The sequence below is a fragment of the Typopeltis vanoorti genome, chromosome 26, assembly GCF_054136105.1.
Source record: "Typopeltis vanoorti isolate ZY-2024b chromosome 26, IOZ_Tvanoo_1.0, whole genome shotgun sequence".
NCBI classification, from domain to species: Eukaryota; Metazoa; Arthropoda; class Arachnida; order Uropygi; family Thelyphonidae; genus Typopeltis; species Typopeltis vanoorti.
This window is the reverse complement of record NC_143574.1, coordinates 16,670,482-16,696,447: the sequence shown is the minus strand read 5'-3', so window position 1 is coordinate 16,696,447 and position 25,966 is coordinate 16,670,482. Positions and strand designations below refer to the sequence as shown.

General features: G+C 36.8%; 1 protein-coding gene across 1 annotated transcript; it reads left to right on the top strand.

Moving 5' to 3' along the window:
• The first annotated feature begins 698 nt into the window (after positions 1-698).
• On the top strand, positions 699-25,533 carry LOC150092363 (uncharacterized). The gene is made up of 2 exons (XM_090414850.1): positions 699-1,245; positions 24,851-25,533. The coding sequence occupies exons 1-2, from the start codon at positions 699-701 to the stop codon at positions 25,294-25,296; spliced, it is 993 nt and encodes a 330-aa protein (XP_090270976.1). The 3' UTR covers positions 25,297-25,533.
• The last annotated feature ends 433 nt before the right edge of the window (positions 25,534-25,966 follow it).

Here is a 25,966-nt window from a genome sequence, read left to right as displayed (position 1 = left end):
TTCTGCGCTTATAGATTCAATCTTGCTTGAATGCCATCCCATTTCCTTTCCTAGCTCACATAAGAGGATGAGAGGGAGGGAAACGACAGCAGAGCAATGACGGATGCATCAAATCTTTATAATCCAAATAAGTGGATTTATTTCCGAAAGATGAAGAATCCGCTCAAGCCTATCGGCCTCGTTTTAAATTATAAGTGCGCACCGAACACTTGTCAGCTAGGTGGAGCTAACTGCACACTCAGCCAACACTTCAAAGCGTGTTACTAAAATTAGCTGTAAGAAATTAGACAGTCAGCGGTTTCGTTGGGCCGTATGAACCTCGGCGGTTAGTTCCTCCCCGCGTTTTCAGTGGACGTGATTCGACCCAGAGGCCATTTATCTGGAGCTTACTACTGTGACTTCGTAGCAAGGAAACGCTACTTTACGACGCCACAGCGATTTCGACGAATGAGAGGCGCTAGCTGTTCTGGTGACCCCGCCTTCGAGATGGGAGCAGCGTAAACTACGACGAGACACTTGGTCAGCGTCATTCAGGTGCGAAAGTGAAGAAGAGAAAAAGGTCAGAGAGAATTTTGGCAGTCCACCTGTTCAGTCCATCGGTCACTGTCGCAGCTTATGTCCTCGCGGTGGCTGTTTGTGTAAGAGGTGCGGTTCCGTCGTTCGCTGTCCGTGTCGGCCAGCCCGTTGAGCTCAGCGACATGCAGCTTAGTTCAGGTATTTCAGACGCCCCTGCTCCCGAACTCACGACCTCTCCAGCTGACATGTCCTCGCCGTCCCATTCCGATTCCGACGATGCGGCCGACAGTCCGGCACCAGCGTTTCGTACCACCGCCTCTCCCGACTATCACAACTCCCACACGGCGTCCACGAAGAAGGAATCTTCTGGGAAATTCACTTGCTTCTCGGTGGATTCGTTACTAGCCGACAGGACTTGCCGCAGGTCGCCTAGTCCCGACACCCGTCTTGCCACCTCCATGCCTATTACCTCGTTCATCTGCCGTGAGTCGGACAGTTCCGTTTCAGCAACCTCGAAACGATTCACGGTGGATGGACTCCTGGACTCCTCCGACTCTAAGCCTAACACTTTGTCAACAGCCTCCGTGCCGTCGTTCGCCACTGTTCCAGGTAACAGGCCGCTCGGGTTGTCTAGCCAGACCCCCCTAACGGGAGCAACACCGTGGCCGCACCCGCTAGGAGCAGCATTCCCCTGGTTACAAGCATCTCGTTCTTTATCTCCATCTCCAAGTAAGTGAAGTTGCTTTAGTAAATTTGAACAGTTTATATACTTTTAGTTAGCATTTAATTATATATATTGATTCCCTATCTCATTCCATATCCCTTTCACGTCTGTCTTTTGGTATTTCGAACTATCTCCTAATTGGTGCAACACTGATGAATCCATTGTGATATACGTGTTGCTGTTTATTATGCAGATAATCATTTCTCTTACTGCTTTTCTATGTTAACTTGTAGGCTGTAGATCGCATGTCTACCCTCCACTTTGTCTTCGTATTCTCTTTGCCAAAATTAAGCAGTTATCTTTAAACCAAATCCACACATTCTTTTCAAGCGGATAACCACCCCTGGAGAAATGAAGTGTTTTAATTTTGTGTAAGTGTTGCTTATTTTGTAGCGGATTGTTATGAGATGCAAATTAAGGATCGGTCTAACCCCAAATTGAACGAATAGAAACTGAAATAGCGGGTAGTTTCAATAACTTCAAAGCCTATTTTTAAGTTATAACTTTAAATTTAATACACACTCCTAATAAGGAAACAATTGTATATACTCAACCGAAAATTTAATTGAGAAAGATTACTTAAATAGATCGATGAACTTACAGACGAATTTTTCGTCCTTTATAGATCGATACTTTCAAAAAAAAATCTTGCATCACATTTTATCAGACCACCAAGAAAACAAAACAGTTGTAACGTGTGAATCTCGAGTTCGTCACTTATTATTATTATTATTACTCTTAACGTAAATGATTATTAGTAAAGATAAACATAGTAATGATGACCATTCCGCTTAGATTCAAATCTCCAAACGTTAGAAACTGGACTACTCTAAATTGGATTTTATTCTCGATTGAGTTCATCTCCAAGCCTGCAATTCTCCGTGCAAGTAACGAACTACCTAAGATCGCCAATAAGAGATATGACCTACGTATTGTCGGTCCTGAATGATATTTTCTGCGTGGTTCATTACCCACGTATTCTCATGCGACTATTGACCATCGGTTCGAGCGAAACAATTCTTAAGAATAAATGTATTTAGAGTTTACTTAAACCCAATGCAGCAACGAATATCAGCAAGCTGAGGTCTGCGTACATGGAATTGACTGATGATGACAACTCCAAGAAAATTAGATCATTACTTTGTGTGTGTGTGTGTGTGTGTGTGTGTGTGTGTGTGTGTGTGTGTGTGTGTGTGTGTGTGTGTGTGTGTGTGATGGTGGTGGCAAATAGTGCACTCAATGTTCCGAAACCTTTTATCCAAATGAACATACCGAATCAGTGTGTTTACTCTGTCAACAGTAGCAGATCCCTTTCCTGTCTTGTCTATTGCCTTGAAAAGGGGCGATGGAATGGGGGGGGGGATTATGGCTTAAGTGTCATTACGGAATATTGTGCGAGCTGGAAGTGTCGTTGATACGATGTCATAAAACTGTTGCCTAGTACATAAGTTAATATTTGGCATTAAAAAATCAGCCTCTACTTAATAAATCTATACATCGAGGGAAAAAACAACTTAATAATCTATTTAAATTCTTTTTTTTTTTTTTTTTTTTTTTTGTCCTAGTGTTGAACTACTATAGTTTACTATATTCGGCATGAAACGTTGGATTTGAAGATAGTAGATTGTAAATTGTCAAATGATTCAGGCGTATACTACATCAAGTTAAAACTTTATCCGGGGCTCAAAACTCTTTAAGTCCATGCGAAGATACTTAATATGTTGATTTAATATAAATGATCAGTATATTAAAAACCTTTGATATGTGTTGGTTACGTTGGTATAAACAACTGATTGTTATTAATATTTATTCAAGACACATTGCGTATATAATGTAACTTCGCATTCCTTAATAGAAATACAGCTAATTTCTTCTCAAAGATGAATCCCATACCCGCTTTATAATACAATATCAAAACATTTCCTTCTGTGCAACTAATGATAGAAAACCTGAGAAAAAGTGTTCAGGAAAACGGGAAAATCTCACCATTTATACCGTACTGAAAAGGCAATCACCAAAATCCCTCTAAACCTTCCCCAATATTCTAGTCTGTTATGAGGGACGATATGGTGGCTTCATCATCGGTGCTAATATGCACATAAAGTGCTTACTTAGACCTAAGTTATTTATGAAAATATTTTCGACATTTTATAATATTAATATTAACATTTTATTCATTTGGATAGCATATATTAAATATAGACTAAGATTAGTCCGTATATTTCAGACAAATTTATTTAATTAGCTATGAAAATACTCTAAAGTCTCATCTGATATTAATGTTGTAAAGATGTTGAAGTTCGGGTCTGTTGAATTGATTTTGGAAGCCGAAATGAGGTTCATTGTTTTTATTTATTTATTATTTTTTTTTTTTCCAAATCACCGATGCGTAATTGGCTGACTCGTTTATTCAATTATGGCAGAGGAACGAATTCTGAGGATCCAAATAAGAAACAGCGCAAAAGTTATCACCATGTTGTTTCCTTGCATGTCCAAAAAGAAATTAAAACACTTTGTATGCGAACAGCATCTTGGGTTTCGACATAGCAAATCCATAGTCATTTCGTCCTTCCCTACCGATACTGCTCAAAGGGAGATCAAAGAATTGTTCTGAGCTTGCGCATTGGCGGTGAAAACGCTCATAAGCTGTCTTAAGGCAGCGATAAGAGAAGGAGGTCCTTGCACGTGTATGGCTTGCCAAGCGGTGACAGCTAAACGAAAATGTGCATGTTAGAGCCAAGGAAGTTTTTCTTTAAAGAACTGACTGTTTTTTATATTGATTGGGAATTGGCAATTGATAAATCCTACAAAACTTCATAAAAGCGTGGAAAAATTGCTTAAAAGTTAGAAATGAATGATGAAAATATTACATTTTATATTCAAAATATAAGGAGGAACATTTTTTTTTTTGATGATCAAATGGATCATTTGTTCTTTGATTACAACTTCTATTTTATCTCAAAAAAAAAAAAAGTGTCGCATATTGATCTTTTAAAGCATCCAAGTGAGCTAAAATGGAGACCAAACATTGAACTTTGTAAAGCCACTTCACGTCTACAGTAAACTGCGTGGTGGTCACACACTGAAATCCATCTTCCACCCCACGACAGTTAAAAACATCCGCACACACACAACCTACTGTTTGGAGAGTGGATACGCTAACCAGTAGGCCAACCAGGCCGGTAAAAATATAGAACATAAATGCATGACCGCTTGTTATCATTCAAGTTGTAGAATCAGAATGTATGCGTGTCTAATGTGAATCTAAGGAAATTCGGGGAATAAGTGAAGAAAAATGTTTCAGATAGATCATTGCAATCGTCTTCAAAGGGTGTAATGAGTGGCTTTTAGCAAATACGTTTCGTTTTGATAGTCAGCAGTTTACTGCTGACTATCAAAATTTAATTAGCTGGTCATAGACGAAGAATATATACGTTTCCCTCCTGACATTTGAAGATTGAGTACCATAGACATTGAGTGCCATAAACATTAAAACATCAATCTGTGAACAGTGTCCATAAGTATGGACCGTAAGTCATTTTAAGCTGCTAAGATAGGATGTAATATCAGTACGCTTCAACACCCGACGAGGACTGTTAGAATCTTAATTAAGAGCATTTTAAATCCAAGTAATTTCCAGTCAATGCTTTTGGAAATTTGAATCTGAAAAGGAACTATTTTATAAAAACCTGTTCCGGTGTTTTAAAGTTTGGTGCTCATGTAGAGTAAGCGAGAAAACGAAACGTAAGTTGAATTTAGACAGTTGGATTTAGAATCCAAAATTACTAACAAGCCCCTTATTATAATACACTCAAAAATTTTCAAGAAATCCAATTGGATATATTAGGGATAAATTGGGAAGAGAGTATTCGTTAACAGTTTTCTCTTGATTGGGTTGTGAAACGTGAAAAATTGCAATGAATGAATAGAACGAATTCTGAATATCTTAGAGTGGGAATTTATAATAATTATAAAAAAAGAGATTAGGCATGTTCGCTATGGTCTTGTTAATGTGTGTTTGTGGAAACCAATATGGACGCCATTATAACATTTAAAAACATTTTTCATGCTTTTAACAAATTAGGATGTTAAAAGAGTGATTGGTAACACATAGGACTACAGAAGGAAGCATTTGATAATGTTGGTTTTCATTGGTTGCATGCCTTCTAGTAGTTCCATTTAAAAACCGAACATTCGAGATTTGTCAGTATGGCTATTTAGCCTACTACGGTATAAACTGTCCTTCAGGAGGAAAAGGCTAAAAAGTTATAAAAGTAACGTCAAGCAGACTTATAATTCACACCCCTCTTTTAAACAGGTTATTTCAATTTTGGTTTATATTTCTGTGTTTAGTGTATATCTAAATAACACTGGTTTTATGAAAACTAGTAAGTACAACATTCAAATACATCTTATGTTTTATCAGCACTCTACAGCAGTGTTGGTGTTATCTTTAATATTGGTGTAATAACAAAATGAGAACAGTTAAATTCTTGGAAACATTATCTCGAAGTCTGTGGACTCGGGATACAACTTTAAGTGTGTGTGTGTGTGTGTGGAGGGGGGTTCTTGTTGCACTAAAAATCATAGAACTATTCATATAATGATATCTTCGAGTATCCTACCACACAGGTGATAGACAATATTGTTGAGAGCAAGCACATTGAGCGGAAATTGCTGTTTGGCAGTAGTAGCAATTATTAGTCTATGACAATCAGGAACAATTCTGGTGCGCTTCTACATAGCTATTGCACATGGTGTGTCTGTACGCCATTTAGAAGCCACTGACGTGCATCATTCCGGGGTACTAGTCACGATCTTATTATTATGTGAACCTCCAAGAAGTCCAAGGACTTATCGTGGAGAGATTTCACGAACATACCATCCGCACAACTTAAATGAGAGTAAGTTAGGCATATAAAGATTCCTCTGGTTCATGACGAGAATCTTATTTAGGTCAATATTAACGGATAAGCCACTAATCAAATTTCTGCTTTGTAGGCTCTAATCTCGAACGTTTACGCAACCACGTTTTGTAAATGTTCCTAATGGAAATGACAAAAAACATTTCGATGAGGAATAAATATGGAATGAGGAAAACCGAAGAAAACTGTTGAGTACCATGAAATAATAAACAAAAGACGGGAAAAGAACAATAAATAAAAAAGAAAGTTAATCAAGAAAGTAAAAAATCATTTTTATATTTTCATCTACAAAGCAAGAAACAAAAAATACAAATCAGTATACATCTGGGTCATCATATTTAACTAAATCTCAAAAAATAATAAATAAATAAAAATATGCTAGTGAAATTGCATTGTAAAGGAAATGCATCGGTTTAACAAACACTTGCAATGTCGCTGGTGGCAAAGCCAATCGTAAGCCAGTAAAATGGTGTTTTGAATACTTATATGTGATAGTAATATATAAAAAGAACATATAAGAATATTTAAACGGATTATGCCAATCATTAGTATGTGAAAAGAGCTCTTAGGCGAAAAAGGGTGATGAGTAACACGAATAAAATATATTTTACGAATATATTTCCTGCTGGGAAGGTGTGAAATTATAGATGAGTCATCCACTGCCATCTAATGGAGAATACGAGCATTAAATGCTACCAGACGATGATGCAATAAAACTGTTAATATCTCTTCACGCTTTCCTGTTCGCGTAAGAATTTTAGATATTATTCCGAGAGCTATATTTCAATCAGAAATATATTTGAAGTAAATTGCTTCACTGATAGCAGCAGAAGATCTACGGTGAAGCTAAGTATCGCCATTAGTAGGAAGATTCTCCTGATATCTATAATGATAATAGTGAAGCATACAATTTTATTGAATACGTCTAAATTGTTAGTTGGTCTATCATTAAAAAAAATTCACTTTTCCCTCGTTTTTACAGACTAGTTGTTTACTTTATGAAATATCGACAGCGTATAGAAAAAATGAAGACAAATGATAGAAAAAAATAGTAATACAGGGTGTCCCAAAATTCACACAAGATTTAAATTTAGCGCCATTTGTGCGGTAAAGTGTTGCCAACGAGAAAAAAAAAGACAGCGTGACAGCTGACAGTTCAGGGTTATTAAAAATGGAGCGCTACACGAAAGAACAACGCATTTTCATTGTTGAGCAATATTTTAAAAATAATGAAGGTTTGGCAGCTACAGTTCGCAATTTTCGTACAAAATATGGTCGGAATAGTGATTTAACTCAACTGTGAAAAGATTAATTAAAAAATTCAAGGAAACTGAGTCAATTAGTGATCTTATACACGCTGGCCATCCTTCAACAAGTCGTTCAACAGAAAACATCGAAGTAGTTCGTGAGAGTGTTGCTGAGAGTCCAGGAACATCAATTCGGCACCGTGGTCTTGAATTGGGCATTTCGAGAAGCTCTCTACAGCGTATTCTCACGAAAGATTTCCATCTTTATGCTTACAAAGTTCAATTGACTCAAGAACTGAAGCCTACTGACCACACGCAGCGAAGAGAGTTCGTTGAATGGATTATGGAACAACAAGTGGATGCTTATTTTTCGAACAGAATCATCTTCAGCGATGAGGCTCATTTTCATCTTGATGGCTTCGTTAATCGACAAAATTGTCGCATTTGGGGTTCAGAAAATCCACGAGTGATTGTTGAGAAACGAATGCATCCACAACGTGTCACTGTTTGGTGCGGATTTTGGGCTGGAGGCATCCATTTTTCTTCGAAAATGCGGCTGGTAAGGCAATAACAGTTAATGGTGCTCGCTATCGCGACATGATAATCCAGTTTTTTGTGCCTAAATTGCAAGATATGGATGTGGACGACACGTGGTTTCAACAAGACGGTGCCACATGCCATACAGCCCGAGAAACAATTCAATTACGGCATGAGTCATTTCCTGGTCGTGTAATTTCCCGTTTTGGTGATCAGAATTGGCCGCCCAGATCATGTGACTTAACGCCGTTGGACTTTTTTCTTTGGGGTTTTTTGGAAGTCTAAGGTTTATGCCAACAAGCCCACGATCACCCACGCTTGAAGGAGGAAATTGAGCGCTGTATCAACGAAATTCAGCCACATTTATGCAAAACGGTCATGGAAAATTTCGACAAAAGAGTGCGTATGTGCCAGCAAAGCCGTGGAGGCCATTTACCCGATATGCTATTCCATGCATAACCCTATACTGTATACTTTATGAATCAATAAGAAATTACAATTTTTAATTAAAAACCTGTGTTTTCTATCAAAATTACTTCTTGCGTGAATTTTGGGACACCCTGTATAACCAGATTTAGAGTTTTGAAGTCTTAGACACAAGTTACATTTGATATTTCTAAGAAGTTTTAGTGGTGGTGAAAAGCATTTCTTTCAACATACACACTATTTAGTTGTGATCTTAGCAGCGTGTGTGCATCTTATTATAAATGCGATCTTGAGCAATTTTTATACCCGCAAATACTTCGTTCGTGAATTCTCTAAGCAAGTTGCGGACCTAATTTTTATAAACATTAACAGCCAGTCTCCAATTCATCACGCTATTTCGAGCTCCGTGCATAGACGAAGTCAATAAAAAAAAACACGACCATCTTGTGCTCCTAATCCTAGTTAGTATTATTATGTGAATATTCTGAATGTATTTGAATAATATACAGTTTTTTCCCCTTCTATTTTCGGAGTTTGTCATTTTATCTCGATTAATATATTTATTAACAGAGAATAATGGGGATTTTGCAAAGGATTAAGTTATGTCTGGATTTCCCTTCTTTGTTTTCCTTTTAGTTTACTATTTTTTTTTTCTTTCCCGGAGACCAACTACCAAAGCGTGTGAGCGATAGCACAAATCATTCTTCCCGATTGTTACACTGCCTTTCTGTTCACCGACTACCCTGAGGGCAATTGCGGGCCTGCTTTGAGGAGCACACTCACTTAAAAGTCCTCGAGTCGCTACTTCACAGTAGGGTGCGGAGAGAAAAAGGAACTAAAAATATTTAATAAACTCAACGCAATAACTTCTTATGTGACATCTCCTTGTTGAAAATAAATAATAGAGCACTTGTTAGTACCCGTTAAAGGAAGTATTTGCTTAGAAGCCTGCAATATGTTGCTGTTGGTATCGTTTTACATTACTTTTAAGCCAATATGAATGCAGGTCGGAAAAATTCCACATTACCAGTCCATACTCGCTGGTTCAGTATCCACGTAGATACTTAACAAGGTGCACAACGAAAAGGTGAGGATTGGACATTACATCAGAAGCTCTGATCGACTCTTCACATTCCGAAGGCTACGTGGAGGTCTTCCGGTTATCCAGTTACATGTGGTAAAGATTTGCATATGGTAAAGGTTGCATATGATATGAAAATAGAAAGATTACCAAAACAAGCCTTAAAGTACAAGCCATTAGGGAAAAGAAAACCAGGACGTCCTCTTAAAAGATTCAACGATGACTTCTAAGATAGGAACGGGCCACGCTAGGCCTAAATCCTTGATATGCATGATGATGATGATGATATGGTAAAGACCAATATTGTTGACTGTATGTTCGACTTGCTCTCTATTAGGGATAGCAAATAGGGGCACGCGCGCCAACTTAGGCATGCTAATAGATTTTTTCTGGGCTCTTCACGTACATTTTATTTTCAATCCCACTCTACGCATGTAAAATAATATGTTTTTTTAGCATTTACTAAACAAGCAAACAGACCTTTTGAATAATGCCATTGATTTTAATGACGTATTTTTTTTAATCGGGGTCAACAAATTACAATCACCTCTTCTTTCTTTCATTACTATTATACTAGGAACAACGACAATCTTGACTCCTGTCGTTAACAGAATTTTCATGTAAACCAATTCAATTACGATGTTAGCTTATCCCATTTCCTTTAGCGTTGAGTGTTAGGCTAAACGGCCTCTCACGGACAAATAACTTGATTTGTTTGAAACCTGGTTAAATATCTAATAGGGTGGTTAATTCTATCGGCATAGTTATTTCTGACCTGTTTCGGCAGATGAAAAACCATAATTTCCATGAGGAAAAAACCCGAACGTTTTTGGACGTCTCTTAGCGCAAAGCACATCATTATAGCGAGCCATCTCAGGGTTCGATAATCCCGTAGCTGTGCTCTAGAAACCGAAGATCCAAGCTGGGAGATTCTTACCAATCTGTAAATTGGAAAGGCGATGCTATTGCTATACAGTCTGATGCATGAACGAAGGAAAAAATGAGATAAATTTTCTATATATGGCGTTATGTATTCTAATTATCTAGACGAAACATGATTTGAACTGAAGTCAATATAGGAACTGTTTTGCAATAAAGTGTTTATTATTATTATTATTATTATTATTATTATTATTATTATTATTATTATTATTATTATTATTATTTATATGAACCTTTTTCCGAAAACCTACAAGACATCACGTCCGTGTGTGTGTGAATGTGCAAGAGATGCGATCGTGAGCGATAATGATGTTATCGTGACAGATGACAAGAACATCCGTTAATTAGCATCACTGTCGAAACTTTCCGATGATAATTGAGACAGGTCATGTCTGCATGCTGTTTGTACCCAAGCAGTGGATGTAAACTACGATCATTCAGGCCCTCATCCCAGAAAACCTTCCGGTAGGATCTGTGGTAGCTTACTGTACTGTGTTAATAACTTTAATCACAAAAGAAAAAAAAAAAATTAAACACTGGGTTACGTATTTGGAACACCCTCCGTGCTTATCTGATCTCTTCCCACCCTACTGTTTTTGGTAAATGAGGTTTTATATTCAAAGTCAACATCAAAGAAGAGATCAAGGCAGGAGGTTGTTATGGTGTCATTTAAGCTAGCAGATTCCTGTTTCTTTCTACACCCTCTGTCAAAAAGAAACCGAACTTTTCGAAAATAGAAGAAACTAGTGGCGCCACCTGTTGTATCTTTTTTTGTTGTCGAAAGCAGCAACTTTCATTAGTGTTGTGTCAACTGTTTATGACATTTGTTTCATTAGAAGCCGAGTTATAGTGCTAAGAGTGACAGTGGGTTTTGACGAACGGTTGGTCGTCACGATATTCATATCGCACGCGACGAATTCTCACCATCAATCGCTTCAAAACTTTGAGAAAAAACTCACCATTGACTGTTTGGCCAGGCGGAACCAATTCTTCGTGGATAATGCCCTTGGAATCGTAGAAACAAATCAGCATTGTCTTTACTTTTGACTTCTCGAAGAGACATTTTTCGGATGCCCCTCTTCTGGTGGTCTCCACTCAGCACTCTGGCGCTTTGTTTCTGATTCATACTCAAAACACCACGTTTCGTCACCAGTAACGATTGTTTCAAGGAAGTTTGAGTCCTTACGAGTGGTTTTAATGAGGTCCTTGCAGTGTTGAATTCGATACATTTTTCAACTTGTGGTGAACAAATCGCGAATTCGATTCACGAAGGCCCAAACTCTCGGTCAAAATGTGCACAGTTCGTTTTGGAATCCCCAATTCATCTTCAATCAATCTCACGGACGATTTCGGGTTTTCTTTGATGAAATCACGCACTTTTTGGATGTTAACTTCGCGCAGTCCAGTTTTTGGACGGCCCGTCTTTTCGTCGTCCTCAAGCGTCTCACGACCACTTTGAAATCGCTTAAACCACTCGCAAACTTGAGTACGGGATAAGCATTCATCACCGTATGCTTTTTGAAGCATTTGATGCGTTTCGGTAAACCTTTTACCAAGTTTAACACAAAAGTCAATCGCAGCTCTCTGTTTGAAACTCATTTTCCGACCGTTGGTCAAAACATTGTCCCTCTTGGCACTATAACTCGGCTTCTAATGAAACAAATGTCATAAACAGTTGACACGACACTAACGAAGGTTGCCGCTTTAGACAACAAAAAGACACAACAGGTGGCGCCACTAGTTTCTTCTATTTTTTTATCGAAAGTTCGGTTTCGTTTTGGACAGAGGGTGGTAGAAGTATACTAAGTAGCATAGATTATTGAGAAGTGTTTCCAGTGAATGCAAGTAACTGGATTTCTTCTTACAAGGCATAACTTTGTCATTCAGTAGATGCAATTTATGTTTATGACAAAAATTCTACTTTCGTGATAAAAACTCTCTGCTTCATCGTTATTATTATTTTTGTTTTGTTTTGTTTTTTTCACGTAACAGATAAAGGAACTTCGGGCAGATTGGAGGCAGTTGAAGTTAGTCAAAAGCATCGTATCGATGATACATAAGGGAAAGCCAACGTCAAGCATGAAAGATCGCGAAGAAGCTAAACTCACATAGTTTCAACGATCGGATGTCACAGTAGTCTAGAAGGCTGCATTTTAGATATTGACTTGCGTTATTGTACATTAAGTACCTCGCGTGACAAGTAGTGTGAGTCACATGCGAGTATAGCCTCTCAAAAACGTGCGTATTTTTCATTTGCTTTATCTGCTTCTGGTTGAAAGATAATTAATCCTGTTGCATTAGGAGATGAGCATAAAATCTGAAGAATTTTTCTTCTTATATTTATAATTAAGATATGATTCCCTTGAAGAATCCATGTTGCTAACAACGAAGATTTTCATTTGTAATCGCGAATCAGTTACTGGATTGAATTATTTTGTATTAACAACAGTATATTAGACGGGATTCAAAGCGCTGTTTGTAATGTGTACAAAACGTTTCTACTTTAGCCCAGTTAATCGCTTACTATCATTAATAAACTGATACTTGTACCACCAGCCGCTCACTTTCGCCCCTCTCATTTCTCATCGAATATCCTCAACTTCTTATCTCTCGGAAACTACCCCCCTGTTACCTTCACTGTTGTATAAACATGCCGCAGAGCGGTTGGAAATTATGAGCTGTCGTCAATGCGTGAATATCTTACTTTGCCATAAACTAGGGTTATACACAAGTGTTGTCGACGAAGCCCGCTTTTGAATTATGACCACCAACATCCGATGTTGCCGGCGTCACACAAACACCCACTAACTCAACTACTATTGCAATTGTTGGGCACCTGTCCATTCGCAGGGAACATCGGAGGGAGCGGGAATAAAAATAGTTGATTTATAGGAAGTTGCAACAATTGCCTGGCTACAGGTGTCTAATGAAGCTGAAGGTTGCTGTCATTAGGGAGTAGCCCTTGACAACACGTCGCGTGTGGAAAATGTAGGTATGTGCCCGTGTGCGAATATCGCCTAAGGCACTGACTTAATGATTTGAATCAACACCCAATATACTTCCTGATTGGTTCGCCAAATTTGGGACACCTTAACAATTAGACTCGCTGACTTGATGGTCTCCTAACGAGAAAAATAAAATCATAAATATCGAAGTTTCGCATTGAAATTATTATATTAACACGGTAACCATTACTTTAAATATTTACTTACAGACTGTTATCTAAATTGTTATCAGAAAAATAGTTTCCATTTTTGAATCTTCTAAAAAAAGAAAGCGCTAACTTATGATGAACGGTGTTTATTAGTATTTAGGGTTAGGCGATGGATAGCTTGTACTTGAAATACACGCAATCAAAACCAATTTCATTTTTTTTTAACCTACTTAGTTTGTAATTCATCATTGCTTAACTGCTTTACTAGAATCGGATGATATGGATTACTAGAAGAAAATAGTTTTATGGGAAAAAAATTTCAGAAGTGTGTGTGTGGTTTGTTTTGCTCAATCAGATAAGCAACATGTCTTATGCGAGTAATAATAAATATTCCGATTAGATTCAAGTTTCTTATTAACACAGTGTTAGTTAATCATCACCAACTTGGATTTAGCTCAGAAAAAGAACTTCTGAATGTAAACAAATAATATTTAAAGCACAAACTACTAGAAATTACGAAAATTAGTTCATTTGTTAGTATTGTGAACATCAAATCAGTTCGTTAAAAAAAACGAATAACAGATCTATACAACCGTTAATACGTGTTAGTTGAAAACAATACTATTTGTTGTCACATTCTGTGCTTCACGCTCACTCTGTCCGAGGTCTGAAATTGGTAAATTTTTAATAAACGATGACCAAACTTGTAAAATCAAACCTTGGTTTTTGTTGCATTGCGTAAGAATTTTAATTATTTTGCTGCCTCTTTGAATTTTCTTGTGAAACAATTCTTATCTTAGGACATGTTTGTTCTATCCCAGAGTACATCATGACCGCTAAAAGTTGTGTAATATGCTAAGCCAGATTTATGTTCTCTCTTATTTTGTACGTCCTTTTGATGTTCGTTCATGCGGATTTCTCCCGATCTTCCCGTTTGGCCCACATAGCAGATGTCACAGGAACAGTGAATATTATAAACCCCCGGTTTTTTCATTGGGTGATGTGGGGGTTTCAGAGGATGAAGAGATCTTGATATTTTTTCAAGTGGCAGAAAAGTCACTTTTATGTTGTACTTGTAGAGAAGTTTGGCTAATCTATGTGTTACATTCTTGATATAAGGAAGGGTGACTGCGTTCTTGAAATCGTGTTTATTTAAGTTTCTTTTAGGTGCTGTATTGAGAATTTTCTTAATTAACTTAGTATTAAAACCATTCAGTTGTAGGATTTACGTTAAGTATTGTATTTCTTCTTTCCATTTTTCTTCTGTACTGGGGATGTTGTATGCTTTATCCCTTAAGGTTTTTATTAGGCCTATTTTTTTGCTTGGGATGGTGATGTGAAGTGCGTGCAGAAATCTTCCTGCGTTTATTGGTTTTCTATAGATGGAGAACGATGATCGGATTTTTCTTTCATTTATTTCTATAAGGATGTCTAGGAAAGGAAGTTTTTTATTTTCTTCTAGTTCCAGAGTGAATTTTATGTTAGGATGTAAGTTATTAAGATAGTCTTGAAATGTAGTCAGTTCTAGTGTTGTCCCTGGCCAAATGACGAAGATAACTTCCACATACCGAAGCGACATTTTTGGTTTTTTGTGCCAGTTTTGTAAAGCCTTATTTTCAAAATTTTCCATGTAGAGGTTTGCTAGAGCTGGTGAGAGGGGGTGAACCCTTGCTAGTCCTTTTTGTTCCAGAGTTTGTCTTGGTAAAGGAAGAACGTGTTTTTATGCAATGTTTGTAGAGCTGTACAATGTCCGATGAGAAGAGATTTTCTAGGATGTTTAATTATTAATTTCTTGGAATCTTTGTGAAAAGGCTGACTACATCTAAACTCGCTAATTTGTCTGAAGGATCTATGTGTATATCTTTTACTTTTTCTATGAAGTCTGTGCTGTTCTTAATGCACGATAGTGTTTTTCCTATATGTGCTAAAATCAAGTGTGTAAGGTTCTTTGCCAGATTTAAGGTAGGAGAGTCCCTTACGTCTATTATCGGTCTTAGTGGTATATCCTTTTTATGAATTTCAGGGACTCCATATATTCTAGGCACTAGTGGGTGTTTAGATTGTAGATTTCTTTTGAGTTCCTCAGACCAATTTGGTATATTCTTGATAAGTTCATTGGTTTTGTTTTGAGTTTGTCAAGTGGGTTTCTGTCTAATGCTGTGTATGTGTTGGAATCTTCAAGAAGGCTTTTCATTTTGTTGATATAATCTTCTGAGTTTAAATTCACTGTTGCATTGCCTTTGTCTGCTTTTATTATGACTATGTTTTTTTTTTGTCCGATTTGAGTTCATTAAGGGCTGCGAATTCTGTTTTTTGTAGGTTTTTTTGGTGGTAATTTGCAATCTAATAATTATGCTGCACTTTGAATGCGAATCAGATCTGCTATATCTCGTGGTATATTTCTTATTCCTTTTTCAATTTGGGCTGTGATATCGATTTTGGGCACTTGTGGCGTTACAGCAAAATTAAAGCCTTTCGTAAGATGATTTGTTTCATCAGTCTTGAGGCGAGATTAATTACTACTTTAGAGTAATCTAGATGTTTTCTTTTTCTTTTAGAAGAGTACTGAATTTTTTTGATTAGGTTGTGTTTTTTCTTTTCGGCCACCATCGTAGCTGTATTGTATCTGATAGTGTTTATGTTATTCCAAAGTTCTGACGGCAGTGATGGGGTCAGTTCGTTATGTATATTATATGTATCCTGGTTAATCTTTTCATTAAAATAAGCCTAATAAAAACCTTAAAGGATAAAGCATACAACATCCCCAGTACAGAAGAAAAACAGAAAAAAGAAAAACAATACTTAACACAGATCCTGCAACTGAATGATTTCAAAACTAAGACAATTAAGAAAATTCTCAATACAGCATCTACAAGAAATTTAAATAAACAAGATTTCAAGAACACAATCACCCTTCCTTATATCACGAATGTAACAGATAAATTAGCCAAACTTCTCTACAAATATAACATAAAAGCGACTTTCCTACCACTTGAAAAAATATCAAGATCTCTTCATCCTCCGAAACCCCCACATCACCCAATGAAAAAACCAGGGGTTTATAATATTCACTGTTCCTGTGACATCTGCTATGTGGGTCAGACAGGGAGATCGGGAGAAATCCGCATGAGCGAACATCAATAAACATAAATCTGGCTTAGCATATCACACAACTTTTAGCGGTCATGATGTACTCTGGGATAGAACAAACATGTCCTAAGATAAGAATTGTTTCACGAGAAAATTCAAAGAGGCAGCAAAATGATTAAAATTCCTACGCAATGCAACAAAAACCAAGTTTGATTTTAAATCGTTTGGTCATCGTTTATTAAAAATTTGCCAATTTCATGCCCTCGAACAGAGTGAACGTGAACCACAGAATGCGGCATCAAATAGCATTGTTTCCAGCTAACACGTATTAACGGTTTTATAGATGTTATTCGCTTTTTAACGAACTGTATAGATGTTCACAATTCCAACTAATGAACTAAGTTTCGCAATTTCTACTAGTTTGTGCTTTAAACTTTTAGTGCTCTTTACCCCTGAAGATAGTCTGACGACTAACGTAACTTGGTGTTGTTTTTACTACTTGTTTATTTTTAAAAACAGTTTTCTTTAATAATGTTCTCACAAAATCGGAATAATTATGCTGACGTTCTTAACCAGAGAAACCTCCGCAGAAATTAATTTAAGTTTTTATTTTAAGCATAACATTTTAAACATAAGAAGCTATATTTGAATCGTTTCTTTTTAATTTTACACATAGGCTAAACTTATAATTCATAATGTATCAAAATATTTATGAAATAGGATTCTGTGCTCATTAGTGACATCTGGTGTCAAAAAAAAAAATAAGGAAAATGGTAAACAAGAAATCTACGTGAAATATGTTTATCGTCAGATTAATTAATTTAGAAAACTATTAATATGCGTATTTCGGACAATACAATAATAACAAATCTATTAGAATGATTAACGTTATTAATTGCGCTCATTGTATATAACTGATGTGCACTATGACAAAAAAATATATAATTCGCGAAATAATGTAAATCAACTGACACGTGCGTTCTTATACTGTCATTTTGCTTTACTTTCGGTGTTTCTCATATATTAAAAGTGAGTATGAGTTAGTTTAAAGTCAGGATAAGTTAATTTAGCGGGGGAAAGTATGATTTTTTGGTCTCTATATCAAGCTTTCAGGGGCATTTAAAAGTTTTTTTTAAAATAAAAGAAATAAATCAATTAACGTGTTTTTTTAATTCCTCCACTCCTCCTCCCCAAGGGAGTTGAGACCCTTTTTAGCACTAAACTCTTAGAAATCGGGGAGAAGTCGATCTCCATTTTTAATCTTCACTGAAAGCTGAGTCTAATACCTTTCAATGAGGCTAAGTATCACCGGGCTAAGTATATGAGACAACTGGCGCCACCTCAAGATCATAAACCTTAACAATCGTATTGATTGTTAAGGTTTATGACATACATAAGGCCAAACATACATAGTTTATTCACAATATGACACAATGTGAAATGGGAAAAGAGATTTATATTAAAAATTAAATATTGTATATTTAATTTTTAATATATATTATGTATATACTATGTATATATTTAATATATACATAGTATATGAGACAACTGGCGCCACCTCAAGATCATAAACCTTGTATATTTAATTTTTAATATATATTATGTATATACTATGTATATATTTAATATATACATAGTATATGAGACAACTGGCGCCACCTCAAGATCATAAACCTTAACAATCGTATTGATTTTTTGGACCGAGGGAATAATATGAGTTCTACGGTCTATTTTTCTGAGGTGCGTAGTTCAAAATCAAAATTCTTGGAATAGTAATAATAATACATACATAGTTTATTCACAATATGACACAATGTGAAATGGGAAAAGAGATTTATATTAAAAATTAAATATTGCAAATGATGGTCTTCCAAGTCTCTCTATCTTGAGCTGACTGGTAGATGTCCAATGGAATTTTGCAGTTCAGTCTACTGATGGTTTCACATATATATTGCCAAAATTGTTTGCATGGCCTTCCTCTACTGCGTTTGCCATCTTCTGGTTTGTACAGGATGAGGGATTCCAAAAAGGGCGAGGCTTCAGGATGTCTGAGTTGATGCCCACATCTGAGTTGTACTTTTTTGATTTTACTGACAAGTGATTCTTGCTTAGCCAGATTTAGCACAGCAGAGTTAGTGACGCGGTCCATCCAGGTATATGCAAGGATCAGTTTCAGACAAAACATGTAGTTCCAAAGGAGTTAATTAGATCTTTAGTTTTTTTTTTTTTTTTTTTTTTGGTGCTTATTGTCCAGGTTTGAGAACCATACAAGAAGATGGATCTACTGGTTGCATGGTATAGTCTCAATTTTGTCTTTAATGATACTAATGATGATTTCCAGATGGGGCGGAGTTTGTTATGGAAGACTAGAGTCAGCTGTTTACATTTTCTGATATCATTTTCTGTATTGCTGATGTACGATCCAAGTTAGTGAACGTCCTTTACTCTTTCTAAGGGTTTATTGTTGATATGAAGTATAAAGTTTTCAAAACCTATTAAGAACACTTTGGACTTTTGGATGTTGATCTGCCTGTGCCTCTAGTAGACAGATGTTTTTGTGCATTTGTTTGGTTCTGTATCAATAAGTATAACGTCGTCAGCAAAGCTAAGATCAATAATTTAATAATCATAATAACAACAATAATAATAACCTCACGTATCTGTACCAGAGATCATCTTATTCTGAACTTTAAAAAGTTAGTTAAGTTTTAATGATTCCATAAATATTAAAACTTTGATGACTACTATTGGCCTAAAGCATTAAGCATTATCTTCGTTCTTGCGACTATGAGTATATGGGGGAGGGGACTAATAATGAAAATGTCGGTGAATCAACAAAACTTTTTACTAGACTTGTAACAGGCCACAGTTATCATGTTCATTCTAATAGTCGGTTTTTCATATCAGAAAAAACATTTCTCTAGCTTTAGGTTTAAAGAATATATATACATTCTGGAATATGGTAATAAAAGACTCCCTAATGTAGATGGCTAATACTCGACAATACTGCTGGAGTCGGACCGAGGAAATTTTTTTTTTAATTTGCTTCCATCATGTCAATGTTATGTGTACACCCTCTGTCCAAAAAGACACCGAACTTTTCGAAACCAGAAGAAACTAGTGGCGCCACCTGTTGTATCTTTTTGTTGTCGCAAGCGGCAACCTTCATTAGTGTCGTGTCAACTGTTCATGACATTTGTTTCATTAGAAGCCGAGTTATAGTGCCAAGAATGACAGTGCGTTTTGACGAACGTTCGGAAAATGAGTTTCAAACAGAGAGCTGCGATTGACTTTTGTGTTAAACTTGGTAAAAGTTTTGCATCAAAATCGAAATGCATCAAATGTTTCAAAAAGCATACGGTGATGAATGCTTATCCCGTACTCAAGTATGCGAGTGGTTTAAGCGATTTCAAAGTGGTCGTGAGACGCTTGAGGACGTCGAAAAGCCGGGGCGTCTAAAAACTAGACTGAGCGAAGTTAACATCCAAAAAGTGCGTGATTTCATCAAAGAAAACCCGAAATCATCCGTGAGATTGATTAAAGATGAATTGGGGATTCCAAAATGAACTGTGCACAACATTTTGACCGAGAGTTTGGGCCTTCGTAAATTGAATTCGCGATTTGTTCCCCAGAAGTTGACCGACGACCAAAAAATATATCGAATTGAACACTGCAAGGACCTCATTAAAATAAATTTCAAGGAAGTGTGAGTCCTTACCGCTCGTAAGGACTCACACTTCCTTGAAACGATCGTTACTGGTGACGAAACGTGGTGTTTTGAGTATAAGCCAGAAACAGCGCCAGAGTACTGAGTGGAGACCACCAGAAGAGGGGCATCCGAAAAAAAGTCGCTTGGAGAAGTCAAAAGTAAAGACAATGCTGATTTCTTTCTACGATTCCAAGGGCATTGTCCACAAAGAATTCGTTCTGCCTTGCCAAACGGTCAATGGTAAGTTTTATCTCGAAGTGTTGAAGCGATTGTTAGCGAGAATTCGTCGCGTACGGCATGAATATCGCGACGACCGACCGTTCGTCAAAAGACACTGTCACTCTTGGCACTATAACTCGGCTTCTAATGAAACAAATGTCATAAACAGTTGACACAACACTAACGAAGGGTGACCTTTCGACAACAAAAAGATACAACAGGTGGCGCCACTAGTTTATTCTATTTTCGAAACGTTCGGTTTCGTTTTGGACAGAGGGTGTACATGCGACAAAATCCTACTCGATAGTAAAATATTCTTGAATAGTAAAATGTATTCAAGAGTTGCCCTTTTGCTCTTAAAAACACTAGTACTGTATACACTAGTAAGAGTCAACTCTTGAATGCAACATCATAGAAATGTCGCTATCAATGAAAAGCATAGCTTCTCCATAGAACAGTAAGAAGGATTTGATTCTCGAAGCCGACGTGAAGAGCTTGTCTTTAAATTAAAACGGCTTCTCGGTTGATGTGAGCCAGTAGTCTCATACAGAAATGGAAGGGATCTCCAGAATAACTGGAGTTTCTTATCTTTAAAACGAAGAGATTAGCTTAAGACCATACAGCAAAATTCAAAACATCGATAGCCTAAGGGATCAGGATGTGGAAGGAAAAGATTGTGTAAAGTAAGATCTATTTAGAAGCTGAACTATTGAAAAACCTAATCTGGGGACAAGAAATGTTGGGACCGGGATGTATGAGACATTAAATATCATAATCTTCAACAGGAAGATGCATGGTAAGTTAACATGGAACTGATGGCTAGCGTTCTTCCTGAGATAATGGCAAAGCATTGAAGTACATACAGAATAATATGCATTTAACTATATTCAGAGATTTGAAAATGTCTATGCCTAGCTAGGTTACCTCTTTACTTGAGGGATATATAATAATAATAAAAATACACTTATAACCTCATTCTTCTTACTACTCAACGTTCAAGTAAGATGAAAGGTGTTCTAGGGCTGTTCGCTACTACCATTTTTCTAATGAATGTCCATAGATCCTTGAAACAGGCTTTAATATCATAAACAGTTTAGGGAGAATATTATTCAAGAATAGATTTCTTATTAATTTTTATTCACATGTCATCTATCTGCTAGTAGTTACATTTACGCATTTGCCATTTCTGTTTGTGAGTTCCAAATGGTTTTCTCCACATCACTGGCCAACAAAAAAAAAATTTTTTTCTGCTGATTATGATCTGACACTTGTTTTTTACTAATTTGGGTGCGCTGATTTCAAATATCAAACCCATTTTTCTCTATCACGTCAGGTTTTTCCTCTATGGCATTTTCTTTTTGCTAATTTGTAAGTTTTTGATAGTTTTAAGGAGGCAGTACTATTTAGAGGATCAAAAAAAATCGATTTTTAATATTATTTTCTGAAAGTATGTACTTTTAAAAATATGTTCCTAACTTTTTATCAAGACATTCGAAAAATTCCCGAAGATATAGCCTATTATTCAAAGTGGAGCGCAGATCAGAATCGGAGCACTCGCTGCTCTCGCTTGTTAGTAAACGAATAAATGCGTAAGAACCTGCAACGGTACGTACTGGCGCTTTGAATGCGAGAGAGGCCGATAACCGACCTAATACATTTAGGTGATGAAAAGTAGGCGATGACAACTGCCTAAAACAAATGAATGCTATATGCGTCATAGCGGACAAAGAACGATCGAAATCAGTTAATCGATCGTGAAAGTATGATGAGCGCTTATAACGTTTCAATAAAGTCTCTGTTTTTTTTGTTTTTTTTTGTCTTGTTAATTGCATGTTAGTCGGCAGTGAAGAAAATACATTATGTCTATATTCTGGAAATTGTGTCAATAGTGTAGATTCCTTCTGCTACATTTGTGGCATCTTTACTGTTCCCAGTCAAAGGACAAATATCACTGATTTCGTTAAGAAAGTGTACTTTGCATACTTTGACGTAAAAATTGCAGATCAGGACTGGTCATGGGCTCGAAATAAAGTGTGTAAGTTATGTGTAGAAAATTTACGACAGTGGAGCAAGGGAAAACGCCAAAAATTAGCTTTTGGCATTCCAATGATTTGGCATGAACCGAAAAATCACGTAGATGATTGCTATTTTTGTTTAGTTCAGACTTCTGGTTATAATAAGAAGAATAAGAAAAAAATTGTGTATCCAAATCGTTGTTTGTTTACTAACAAGCGAGAGCGGTGAGTGCTCCGATTCTGATCTGCGCACCGCTTTGAATAATAGGCTATATCTTCGGAATTTTTCGAATGTCTTGATAAAAAGTTAGGAACAGATTTTTAAAAGTACATACAGGGTGTTCGGGATAAATTTGACAGTTTCGTAAGGAAAAAGAAAATCTTCTTTGTATCTATTAAATTTAATGAATTGACAAAAAAACATTACAGGCAGAGTTAATTACAATACTATCAACAAGATTTACTCAAAATAACCACCATTAGCATCGATCACAGCTTCAATTCTGCTTCGGAACCTCGAACAAGCTGATGCTACAGTCTCCCTGGGAAGGGCCGCAAAAACTGTTTTAATTTTATCCATTAACTGGGCTTTTGTATTACTGGAAGTGCGATTGGTGTCTTTTTCAACTGCGCCCCATACAAAATAATCCATGGGGTTAAGGTCTGGGGAGTTTGGAGGCCAAACATTTGGACTGGTGAAGTCGTAGAAATTTTCAGACAACCATTTTTGACTTTTCCCAGAGGTGTGGCAAGGGGCCGAATCCTGCTGCCATACATACGGCCTACCATTGGCTACCCTTGTTATCCAGGGCTTGACTACAGTTAGCAACTCCACGAACAAAGCCCGAATTCCAATGCCAGGGTTCTTCAACACCTGTTCCTGCAGATTTGCGAGGAATTCTGCTGTACGAACGCAATCAGATCGTCTGCTAGGGATCTTTCTTCTTGCTACATCCTCGTAGTCACCATTGCAAGTCTCTAGTTCATGCCTGATTGTTTTTACTGTATTCAGGGAGCATTGGGCAGCAGTCGTAATATCCTTATTTTGATGGCGGGCACGAATCATCATGATACAAGTTATTCTCTTCCATGATTCAGGTGGGTTCCAGCTATCCATCCTTTCTGACATCTTGTATATGAATGAAGAAGGGTCCAAACTTTTAAATGAAGAGAAGTGTGTGTTAATACATGTAACTTACGGAAAAATATAATTAATTATAAATATGTCAAATTTATCCCGAACACCCTGTACTTTCAGAAAATAATATTAAAAAAATCGATTTTTTTGATCCTCTAAATAGTACTGCCTCCTTAAAACTACCAAAAACTTACAAATTAGCAAAAATAAAATGCCATAGAGGGAAAACCTGACGTGATAGAGAAAAATGGGTTTGATATTTGAAATCAGCGCACCCAAATTAGTAAAAAAACAAGGGTCAGATCATAATCAACAGAAAAAAAAAATTTTTTGTTGGCCAGTGTTATTTATTTAACAAAATATTTGTTGTTCCCAATAGATTTTTATTTCTTATTGCGAGAAATTAAAATAAGCATCAACTACGACACACAGTTTCATGATATTGTTAAAATAATAGCAGATATTGTTAAAAAATTTTAACTGAAGGATGAAATTTTGAAGTTCAAATGTTCGCTACAACCATTATCTTGGAAGCAAAACTAATAACGAAGAATTTGCCTACACAACCGACACAAACGTATTGATGATGACAAATATACAACTATAAAAGAATTATAAAGCGTTTGTCAAGAACGATGGCATGTCATAGAAAAAAAGACAACAGATTGTTATACAACCCAATTGATTTTAAAATTTTGTCATCAATCATTTAATGATTGCATTGAGTTTGGGTAACTTGATATCAAGATAACTCCATCTATTTACATTTCTTTGAGACACGCTTCTTTGTGTGGAGTCAAACCACTCTGGTGGTTTGACTCCATACTCACCATCAATAATCTCTCTTTTGTCTCCATTTACGTGAAAAACTTCACCAAAAATTACGATGAAACTTTTCAAAGAGGATACCAAAACAAAGGTCTGTTGCAAACTATTGCTTCCGTTCGATCCATTTCAAAACTATCTTGTATTAGCACCAGAATAGTAAAATGCATGTCAGCACCCCCCCCTCCCCTAAAGGGTTAGTATTGATTGTTTTATTATTTCTTACTGTTTAATTTTGTTTCTCAATTAACTAAGTTTTTTTTTTCGTTTTGGTGAATATTTTTTTTTCTTCATTATTACAGAACCTGGCGAACCTCCGAAGCTACCTGCAGTCAAATGTCAACTACGGAAGCACAAGAGTAATCGTAAACCAAGAACTCCCTTCACAACTCAACAGTTGCTGGCTCTGGAGAGGAAGTTTCGCACCAAACAGTATTTATCGATCGCAGAGCGGGCAGAGTTTTCAAGTTCCTTGAACCTGACGGAAACCCAAGTGAAAATATGGTTCCAGAATAGGCGAGCCAAAGAGAAGCGACTCAAAGAAGCCGAAATTGAGAAGCTCCGTATGGCAGCTAGACCGCTACTACCTTCCTTCGGGTTCAGCTTGCACGCCGCCTCCCCGTTCTTAACTGGCGTTCCGCCACCGCCTGCACACTTTGGGTCGGTTCCGATGTCTCGACCTCTCCTCGGGCCGTTAGTGACTCCCTACTCCTTGTACACGTCATCATCCGCCGTATGTCACCAGTGAAGTGCCGGACAGCGAAGAGTGTACATATCCCGATTACGGCTTTGAACTTTTTTTTTTTTTTTTTTGTAAACTTTCTCAGCGAATTGAAGAAATTTACGAAGTCGCCTTAAGGACGATGTGGTCAATGTCAGTTGAGAACTGAATATTAACGTAAAAATAACCGTGGACTGATTTAGAAGTGTACAGACTTGTGATGACATTTGTAGATGTGTACAAAACTACTGGACACGTATGTACTATCACGTGACAATGTCCATCACCGGACAGCACAAAGTTACCTTTCACCAATGTAGTGATCTCTGTACAAATGGCATGTCCAATGAAAAATATTGTATATGTTTCCCGTCTATTTGTTTGTTCTTGAACACACCACACGTCTGCATAACTTAAATCTCCGTAACGTTGACGAAAGGCGTACTAGGAATTCAGGTCAGTGTGCTTAACTCATTTGAATCTCTAAGACACTTGAAACAACGCCAGGTTAATTACAATGGCGTTTTATCACTCTATCTCGGACATTACACTCTTAACAATATTAATTAGTGACATGATCAGTGCATAGATTAACTTAAAACGTTTTTGAAGAGATTAAGGCAACAAATATCTTCTAACATCCGTATACGTTAAATGAATGATCTCATTGGACATCATTAGCAGCAATGGCTTGCTC

Coding starts and splice junctions, on each gene's coding strand:
- LOC150092363 (XM_090414850.1), top strand. CDS start 699: ATGCAGCTTAGTTCAGGTATTTCAGACGCCCCTGCTCCCGAACTCACG. Junction 1,246..24,850: donor TTCTTTATCTCCATCTCCAA/GTAAGTGAAGTT, acceptor TCATTATTACAG/AACCTGGCGAACCTCCGAAG.